Source organism: Kryptolebias marmoratus, linkage group LG15, assembly GCF_001649575.2.
Source record: "Kryptolebias marmoratus isolate JLee-2015 linkage group LG15, ASM164957v2, whole genome shotgun sequence".
Taxonomy (NCBI): Eukaryota; Metazoa; Chordata; class Actinopteri; order Cyprinodontiformes; family Rivulidae; genus Kryptolebias; species Kryptolebias marmoratus.
In genome coordinates, this window is record NC_051444.1 from 9220786 (window position 1) to 9231307 (window position 10522).

General features: G+C 47.1%; 1 protein-coding gene across 1 annotated transcript in view; it reads left to right on the forward strand.

Annotated features, from left to right (window-relative positions):
* LOC108229803 (calretinin) overlaps positions 1 to 10516 on the forward strand; it is an 18215-nt gene extending 7699 nt beyond the window's left edge. The window contains exons 4-11 of the mRNA XM_017405473.3: positions 342 to 422; positions 1213 to 1269; positions 5405 to 5482; positions 5905 to 5960; positions 6061 to 6100; positions 8550 to 8603; positions 10105 to 10176; positions 10291 to 10516. Of these exons, the coding sequence (XP_017260962.1) occupies positions 342 to 422; positions 1213 to 1269; positions 5405 to 5482; positions 5905 to 5960; positions 6061 to 6100; positions 8550 to 8603; positions 10105 to 10176; positions 10291 to 10407 (555 nt within the window). The 3' untranslated portion in view covers positions 10408 to 10516. The remainder of the gene's footprint in view (positions 1 to 341; positions 423 to 1212; positions 1270 to 5404; positions 5483 to 5904; positions 5961 to 6060; positions 6101 to 8549; positions 8604 to 10104; positions 10177 to 10290) is intronic.
* Positions 10517 to 10522: the final 6 nt, after the last annotated feature.

Sequence of the window (10522 nt, forward strand, 5' to 3'; positions counted from 1 at the left end):
ACCATGACACTGGCACTGGCACTGACACTGACACTGACCCTGACCCTGGCACTGGCATTGACACTGGCACTGGCACTGGCACTGGACTGACCCTGACCCTGACCCTGACCCTGACCCTGACCCTGACCCTGGCACTGGCACTGGACTGATACTGACCCTGACCATGACCCTGGCACTGACACTGGCACTGGCAATGACACTGGATTAACACTGCACTGACACTGACCCTAAACCTAACACTGGCAGTGGCACTGACACTGACACTGTTTTCTCCTGATGAATATGTTCAGTTTAAGATCTTTGAAATGGTAAAAAGGAAATATTTCCGCCTCCTGTTGCAGTTGGCCCAGATTCTGCCGACAGAAGAAAACTTCCTGCTCTGTTTCAGAGAATTTGTTGGGTCCAGTTCTGAATTCATGGATGTAAGTTTCTATATTTTCATATCTTTTTTCCTGCTGTATGACACGGAGTGAGGGCTCTTAAATAACTTTTATAAATCAGTCAAGCTTTCATTCAAGTCAGCTGTCGCTTCAGACATCTGATGTTCTTTCGGTTTTAGCTTTTAATATTTATTTAGTTTTTAGTAACTACCCGATAAACCCTACTGAGCTGTAAAATTTCCTGGCGGACGCCTGAAGCCGGCACCGCCTTCACAGTCCGTCCTGTGGGACTCGTGTTCAGCTGTCCGATCATTTCTTAGGCTTTGTTGCCAAGTTGGGACGCCTGTTTCGTGCTGGGAAAGGATGAAAACGGTTCATTCGTCCAGAGTCGAAAGCTCGGGAACACACGAAAACTTCTGATATTCAGATTTAGGTCACAGTGTCAGAAACATAAAGAAATGCACAACATTTATGCAGCATTTAAACCTTTACAGGGATAAAAGAAGCCCTCTGCTCTGGTCTTCAGTTGTTTATTGGATATCAGTCGTCTGAGAGAAACAGGAAGAGCCTGAAACATAAAAACACTTTCCTTGCTCTGTTTTAGGAGAAATTTACGATGTGATGTTCAAGCTGTTTTGTGAGGTAAAAGCTATTCTCAGAAAGCCATAAATTATGAATGCACCCCAGCTTTCTGCAGGAGGGGGGGCAGTGAGCGTTTCTGTATCCGTCTTTGATAAACGGTTACATATTTACACCAAGTTGGATGTTTAATAATGTTACTTTGATTGTAGGTTTATATGTGGTTTCTGACAGTAGAAATGTTCTCCTGCAGGCCTGGAGGAGGTACGACACGGATCGCAGCGGGTACATCGAGTCCAACGAGCTGAAGGTGATTATTTTCAGTTTCACACGGAGACTGATGTCTCTACAGAATAAGACACTTTTCCTTTTTAATCCATGACAATCAGTTTCTGCACTGTATTAAAATACTATTAATAGTCATAATTATGTATTATTTTTATTTTTGTGTTTTTCTCCGTAACTAGTAATATTTATCATGGATATTTTTTTTCTACGCCCGACCTAAGAGCCAGATGGACATATGATGTTTTGGCGCTGTCCATCTTTCTGTCTCTGGACAATTTCTTGTCCAGGCTCTAAATGGATAACCCCCTAACAGAGAAATGGGAAGCTGCTCAACTGGACACCTCATAAGTCGGGAATGATCCCTATTGATTTCATGGTCACAGGGTAAAAACCTTCTCTGTGCTTTAACCCTGCAACCGTGTAACGTAGGACTGTCAACCTGTGCAGCTAGATGCCTCATGGGTCAAGGATGATCCCTATTGATTTCAGGGTCACAGGTTCAAAGGTTAAGATTCACAGGTGACTCCTTCGTCCGTGCTCTTCCTCTGCAGCTGTGTGTTTTGGGATTGTCCAGCTGCTCAGGTGGACACCTCGTGGGTCAAAGATGATCCCTATTGATTTCAGGGTCGAAGGTCAAGGTCCCTTTTGTGAAAACCTCTGTGCTCTAACTCTGCGACCGTGTAACATAGGAATGTCAAACTGCACAGCTGCAAACCTCATGGACTGGGGATGATCCCTGTTGATTTCAAAGTTACGGGGTCAAAGGTCAAGATCACAGGCAACCCCTTTGTGAAACTCTTGTCTAGTTTCCTTACGTACCACTGGAGGTACTCTTGTATCAGTGCATGGAAGCCTGCATGGTAATTACTGTAAATAAATGGTGTTTTTGTGTCATGCTAGGTTTTAGTTTCTGAGCCCACATGCAGAAACTCACAGAGAAGCAGAGTATGAGTTCAAAAATTTATTGACAGAGATCAAACAGTTCTAATCCTCCGCAGTCGGGAAGCTGCGGTGGGAGACTGGTTTGGCTGCACACAAACGGAGAGCGGGGGTGAGTTCAACGACCGTAGGAAAACAGGCTGCTTGTAAGGGTTCGGAGCTTACTTGTAGTAATGATTTCCGGTCAGGGAGGGGTTCCGGTTCCAGGCTGCGGCTTGGAGCAGAGGCTGACTAGGAGAGGGATGAGGAAAACGGGCAGACTCGTGAGTGAGAGGGAGAGAGAGAGCTCCCGGGAGTTTCGGGGCGGACTCAGGTTGTTGTCGGCGAGTCTCGCTCCCTGCGTCGCGAAGGGACTCTCCTCTTGGCTCGAACACAGGAAGTCTCTGAGGAAACTTGAAGATGTCCTGGAAGGAATCACAAAACAACAGGTGAGGTCTAGAAGGCTACAAGAAACGATCGCAATGAGACGAACAGTAGAAAGGCTGGAGGTACCACAATTGGTAAAACACTCTGGTGGTGAAGAGCAGGAGCCTGCCGCTTAAATACTCCTCTAGATGATGATTGGAGCCAGGTGCGTACAGCAGGCACCTACTGGCACCTTCCCCAAGGAAAACCGGCCTCTGGCTCCCTCTGCTGGTCAGAGCGGAAAAGGAAGCAAACCCAACCTGGTACCCAACAGTACCCCCCCCTCAATGACTGCCCCCAGGCGGTCCCGAAGAGCTAGAGGACGAAGTCCGAAAATCAGAGATAAGAGAGGGATCCAGAATGAACGATCGGGGAACCCACATACGGTCCTCAGGGCCGTAACCCTCCCAGTCCACCAAATACTGCCAGCCCCGCCCACGCCGGCGGGAATCCACAATCCGACGGACGGTGTACGCAGGGTGGCCATCAATGTCACGGGGGGGTGGGGGCTCAACAGGGGGGCACAATGGGCTGGAGTGGACCGGCTTGACCTGGGAGACATGGAAGGTAGGGTGAATACGGAGGGAAGCAGGCAGACGTAGACGGACTGCAGACGGACCCACAATCCTTTCCACCACATAAGGGCCAATGAAACGAGGAGCCAATTTTCTAGAAACTGACTTCAGTGGGATATCTTTCGTGGAGAGCCAGACCTCCTGGCCTGGCTTATAAGTGGGCGCAGGTCTCCTCTTGCGGTCTGCCCAGCGACGGTTCTGTTCGGCCGTGCGGTTAAGGGCAGCAACCGTCTTACTCCAGATGGCTTTACACCGACGGATGTGATGCTGGACCGAGGTAACTGCGATGTCTTTCTCGTCCACCGGAAACAGGGGAGGTTGGTAGCCTAAGGATACCTCAAAAGGGGACAACCCAGTGGCAGCAGAGATGTGAGCGTTGTGAGCATACTCCACCCAAGGCAGGTAAGTGCTCCAGTCGGTCGGGTTGGACGAGGTGAGACATCTTAGAGTGGCCTCCAACTCCTGGTTCATGCGCTCCACTTGGCCGTTTGACTGTGGATGATAACCAGAAGTTAGAGACACCTTGGCCTCCAGGGCTGAACAGAAATGCTTCCAAACCCGGGCGGAGAACTGGGGACCCCGGTCAGAAAGAATATCTTGGGGAATCCCATGCAGCCTGAACACATGTTTAACCAACAGTTGGGCAGTTTGGAAAGCGGAAGGCAGTCTTCTTAATGGGATTAAATGACAGGCCTTGGAAAACCGGTCAATAATGGTGAAAATGGTGTTCATTCCTTTAGAAGTGGGGAGTCCAGTAACAAAATCTATGGCAATGTGCGACCAGGGGCGTCTTGGTGTGGGTAGTGGCTGTAGCAGACCGGATGGAGACTGATGGGAAGGCTTATTTCGGGCACAAATAGTACAGGCTAACACAAACTCCCTCACATCCTTAACGATGGCCGGCCACCAAAAATGACGGTTGACTAAGGCAGTTGTACGGCTGATCCCAGGATGGGCTGAAAATTTAGAGGAATGTAACCAGTCAATTACTCGAGCCCGCATGGTGGAGGGAACAAAAATTCTGTTGGAAGGTCCCGTGCCGGGGTCCGGCTCGGATTGCTGAGCCTGCCTCACCAGGTCCTCGATCTCCCAAGTAACCGTGGCCACAGAACAGCTCGGAGGGAGGATAGGTGCGGGGACTCTCTCTGAGTCATCAGGGGAAAACAGTCGGGACAGCGCATCCGGCTTGATGTTTTTAGATCCTGGGCGAAAAGAAATGGACAAATTAAAACGAGAGAAAAACAAGGACCACCGAGATTGGCGGGGGTTCAATCTCTTAGCAGACTGGAGGTACGCCAAGTCCTTATGATCAGTCCACACGATGACGGGGTGTTCAGCTCCCTCTACCCATTGTCTCCACTCCTCTAAAGCCAACTTCATGGCCAGCAGTTCACGGTCTCCTACGTCGTAATTTCTCTCCACCGGGGAAAGCACAGGGATGGGTCTTATGATCCTGGTCGGAGTGTTGGGAGAGCACTGCTCCAACTCCGGTGTCCGACGCGTCCACCTCTACGATGAACTGTTTTGTAGGGTCTGGCTGGGTAAGAACAGGAGCGTTGGCGAAAAGGGTCTTTAACCGATTAAAGGCAGCGTCCGCCTCAGGGGACCAAGTGTAAGGGACCTTAGTGGAGGTTAAAGCTGTTAGGGACTGAGCGGTCTGGCTGTAATTTCGGATAAACCTACGGTAAAAATTTGCAAAGCCCAGGAACCTCTGAAGTTGTCTTCTGGTTTCTGGGGTGGGCCACTCTAGGACTGCCTTAATCTTTTCTTCTGTAGGTCTAATTTGTCCACTCTCCAGAATGTAGCCCAAGAATGTGACAGATGGTTGGTGAAACTCACATTTCTCGGCTTTCACGAACAGTTTGTTCTCTAGGAGACGCTGGAGTACTTGATGGACATGTTTCTTATGCTCTGGTAGACTTTTGGAATAAATCAAAATGTCGTCAAGGTAAACAAAGACGAACACATTTAGAAAATCCCTCAAAACATCATTTACAAGGGCCTGGAAAAAAGCTGGGGCGTTGGTCAAACCAAATGGCATTACCAAATACTCAAATTGCCCCACTGGTGTGGGGCAATTTGAGTATTTTGTCATGCAGGTTGTATAGATCTCATGTCTGAGTTCTGTATCGACTCTGAATGTGTACGTCGTCACTTGGAAAACCAATTCATACGGCCTTCTTTTAAAGAGACTAACTTCATTATTGCTGCCATAAAGCTTTCGTTCTCTCTCCTCAGGGTTTCCTGTCAGACCTGCTGAAGAAGGCGAACAGAAACTACGACGAAAAGAAGCTGAACGAGTACACGCAGACAATCGTGAGTGTCCTAGGATTTAGATTTGCGGCGCTGCAGCTCATCGAGCCCAAACAGCCACCTTCCAGACCATCAGTACTTTTTAAAATATCAAACATGGTCTCAAACTGCATCACTAAGCTCCTGAGTTAATGTGCAAGCTAATAATATCTGAAGGTTTGAATATTAACCCTCTCAAGGCAGACATTGCAGATTTGCAACAGCGAATTGCATATACCTAATTACTCCACATTCATATTTTATGAGCCTTATTTTACTCAGATGATAATTTCCCCAAATATCTGATTTTTCCTGTTACTAAAACTTAATTTGAGCCTGAGAGGGTTAAGGAGCTCTGTATGGTAACCTGTAGTGCCATCTGTGAGCTGCTGGTTAACATTTGATCCATGTTTCCTTCACTCATAAGTTCCCTTCTCATTGTGCAGCTCAATATGTTTGACCTCAACGGTGACGGTAAGCTGGGCCTCTCTGAGATGGCGAGGTGAATGACACTTCTGTTTTTATTCCATTCTTTGTTGTTTTTACCTTTATGTAAGAGTGCCACTGAGTTAAAACTGATGAGTGTCTGTGTTTGACTGCAGGCTCTTGCCGGTCCAGGAGAATTTCCTGCTCAAGTTTCAGGTAAGATTCTGTTTGCAGGAGAGAGTCTGATAACGCCAAGCATTAAAGTAATATTTTAATATGCACGTTTATGTCCTTCACACTGGATGATGACCCCACTCTCCATGACCTACGTAACTTTTTAGAACAGGGGTAGGCAACACTGGTCCTGGAGAGCAACTATCCTCCATATTTTCCTTGTTTCCCTGCTCCAACACACCTGATCCAGTGGTTAAATCACCTCTTCATGTTCTGCAGAAGCCTGTTAATGACACACTGATTCAAATCTGGTTCCCTCACCATGATCAAACGTGTTTATTAAACCGACTGAGACAGTCACAGTCACAAAGAGCCGCCTGTGTCTCTCCACGTCTTTTTAAGCTCACAGGTTTCTGAGTTTTGATGGAACAGTCGTAAAAATGGCTGGATTTTCTAACAGCCTCGGCCAGCAGTAGAAGCTAAAGGACTCCATTAAAGCTCGCTGGCTTTTCCGCATAAACACGCCCACAACATCTTCTGCCCAATCACACGACACTTGGCTCAAACCCCTGAGAGAAACAGTTCGGCCCGGGCCTTGAGTCGAGACACGGCAGAGGAAGCTGCTACAAGAACAAAATGACGCAATTTTCGTCACGCGAGCACGTGAACGAGAGCTGACTTCCTGACTTCTTATGGAGGATGGAAACAGCTTAACTCTGACTGTCAGGCAGCTAGAAGATCATGGCGCTGCCTCCACGAGGATCACATCTGCGCCTGGTCCTTTCCATGACCTAAGACCACTTCTGCGTCATATTCTTGAAGCCTCACAGAGCCCCACTTCATGGACAAGCTGCCAATTCACCCAGGTCCTTTTTACGCTGCCACCACAACCATAAACCGTCACGTGCATCCTCAAAACCCTCCGTACCCTCAAACACGTGGAACACCGTGTCCCTGTTCAGGCTGATGCTTTACGCTGCAGAGAGGTCGTCATCCAGTGGGAGAGGGGGCCGTAGATGCTTGGTTAAATATCAAGTTTTAATGAGCGGGTGAAAACAGGTGGGCTGATTACAAACGAAAGACAGGTGGCACATAAGGCCAAAGCCAAAACACAAACACAAAAAGTTAAAATAAGATCCAAACTATGACAGTTTACTTACATCAAAATAATAGATACTAGATTTTACTTTCAGATCTAACATAATATCTTATATGTTTGGAAACAGATTCACTCGTATTGATTCTTATTCAAAGTAAAAGCTAAATCTCAATAATCTATGACTTAATTTACAATTCAAAGCCACGTACGTGAGGTAGCTAAACTCTGTGATCCATCGCTGCAGAATGAGAGCCTGGATGATGAATCATATTGGTTTATTTCAGCCTAGGTGGGCTGGATTAAGGCTTCTGTTTGACTTCTGCCACCCTCCAATCAGCTCACACTTTTTAAGCTGCTCTTTGCCTCTTTGGAGGCCTCGCCGAAGAGCAACAAACACTGGAGCCATTCCAGGGTTTAGCAGCAAAAAGATGAATGCGAGGCGCTTTTCTGACAGCCGCTGGCGGATCACACCGTAGTCCTTCTTCGACTGAAAGTGGAAGAATGCAGAACTGAAAATAAGCTCCAGGTTAAACTATAAAAGAAATGATGTGTGTGACTTCCACCGAGGATTCAGAAACACTGTTTGTTTGTTTTCAGAGCAGAATTAGTGGCCTGGCTTGATAGAAAAGTAATTTATTCCGGTTTTACTGCCCATTTAAAGTTCTTTTCCTGCTAAACAAAAAAAACCTGCTGACAGCCACAAACATCTTTGTGAAGGGGGTAAAAAAAAGCACAATCAGCACTGGGTTCTGGCTTGGAGAGCGGCGGCGTTTATCTATCAGCTCCAGCATCAATCAACAGGCATGATGGGAAAAAGGCGCACGAGTGAACATCTGATGTTTCGTAAATGTGTCGTGGTTGTTTCTGGCCTTTTCAGAAGGGGGATGTTTTTTTGTTTGGTATGCTGTTAAGTGAACTTTTACTTATTTTTTTTTATCCCTTTGCTGATGCCGTTTCTATTTGACGGGTGTGTCTGGAGCAGATGATTGTTTTGTTTAAACCACATTTCTCTTTTTGTTCTCGTAACCGTAATCGTTTTAATACGAGCACCCAGAGCTGCGGCAGGACTGGGCGTTTATAGAAAAAGAACAACGCAGTCAGAAGCTCAGAAAGAGGCACGACGAGCCCCTTTCAGGCGTACGAACAGCGTTCTCTCTTCCAGCGTGCCGTCATGTTCCCATTTGTGTGAGTTGGCTTGAGAGCAGCTCAACAAATGCTCCGAACAGAGGATTAGTAAATCTGACGTGGATTAACTCAACTCTAGTCCCAGTTATCATAATCTGCATGGATTATTATCTGTTGTGGATCTGGGGCTCTTTTTTTTTTTTTTTTGCCACTCTCTAGAAATGTTTGTTGGTTTCTAATAATTTTCACTCCTCTCTTTGGTTGCAGGGTATCAAACTCACCGTGAAGGAGTTTGACTCCCTCTTCATGTTTTATGACAAGGTGAGAAAATTTGTTTTTTATTCTGGGAAGTGCCGTGTGTGTGTGTGTGTGTATGTGTGTGTGTGTGTGTGTGTGTGTGTGTGTGCGAGTCATCTTTAGGATCCTTACAATGAACATCTGTTCGAAATGTAATTTACTCTGTTGAGAAAACTACAAATGCTCGCCTCATGGTGGTGGTGGCGGGTGGGGGGAGTGGAAAACTCAAAGGATCAGGCCGTTGGGATTCATCCTCTTGGGAAAATTTCATGGCAATCCAACTAATGGATGTAAGGATTTGTCAGGGCTGACATGCACTGGAGGATATTCCCAGCAGTATGGCGAACAGGGTGGGATTTTCTGTTGCATTTTCACACAAATTAATTATTTTTTTGTGTAAATACGGACATTCGGTGCCACACGCTGACAGTTTTTGTTTTTATTCATTTCAAGGTGGCTGCAAGTTTAGCCTTCGCAGGATTTGGGGTTGGTGGCGTCCTTGAAATGGGGCCAAATAAAAGTGCAGGAGAAAAAAAAACTGTTCAGAGTGAAACCAGTTCAAGATGGCAGCCACAGCTAATCTGTTTAACAGATACTGAGCTAAATTCTGTGTGGTAGGAGACCCCGTTTACATGAGAATGATCTCTGGAAACATTTTTTCATTGTTTATTGAGGCGATTCAACAAGAAAAAACAACATGTTTACATAAATCTGCTGTAGTTTCTGTTCCAGGCAGGGTTGCCAGATAGGAAACGATGAACTGTCGCTTTAAAGTCCTTGTATTTTAACCCAAACCACTGTGTGCTGAGTGAGGCGCGCCTTCTCTGAGGGGGCAGGTTGTAAGAGTAGTTGTGTGTTGTGATTGGCGAACATGTTTACAGGAAAGGAGGGCAACGTGACCCTTAAACCGTCTTATAAAAACGAGAATTATCGCATATCTGACAACACTGATTTCAGCGAGCCAAGCGTGCATAAGGTTGGGCCGCTGCCACATGTTGAAATACAAACAGAAAGGTCCGAAACCTCAGAAAGCTTCAGAGGAAACAAGCGCCGCTGTCGTGTAAACCAACCGCTGGTCCGCTCAAAAACAGCGTGGTGTGAACGGCCCCAAAGCCGAGAGTCGTCCTCAACACAGACTTCAAGCTCTAACAGACCTGAGATCGCTCATCACGTCTTTTTACCAAGTTTGACCAAAACAGCTGTAACTCTGTTTTAGTTGAAAACTCTGGAAGGTGGCGGACGAAGCGTTCTCCTTCGAGGAAGGCTCGATGGTTAATTTAAAGTGGTCCTAGTCAACAGCTCTTCAGGCTTTCAGAGTTTTCCTTCGGCTGCCTTTTCTCTCAGTCTTCACTCGAGTTTTGGATCGTTTTCAGACGGATATTAACATTTGTTTGTTAAGCTGCCTGCAAATCATTCAGACAATCGGAGGCTCTGACAGTGGGACGCAGAAAACTTGGCAGAGAACTGGTTTTAAAGCTGCCAGAAGGAAAATCTTCTCTTTGTCCCGTTTTGTCTCCTCTGGCAGGACGGTAACGGCTACATCGATGAGCAGGAGCTGGACGCTCTGCTGAAGGACCTCTGTGACAAGAACAAAATGGTAACGAATGGTTCACCCGGCGATTGTAGGGGGTTTCAGGGAGATGGGATAGCCGCCTGAGAGTGTGTGTGTGTGTGTGTGTGTGTGTGTGTGTGTGTGTGGTCTTTCTGGCAGGACGTGGACTCGGTCGGGCTGGTGGATTACAAGAAGAGCATCATGGCTCTGGCTGACGGAGGGAAACTGTACCGCACCGAGATGGAGATCGTCCTCTGCCGGGACTCCTCGCTGTGACCTGCCTGCCTGGGACCTTCCCCCCTCCTCTCCCTCCTCTTCATCCTCCTGCACTCCTTCCTACCTCTAGATGTAACCTGGTGCATGTGTGACCCTCCCCTCCCCATCGTCCTCC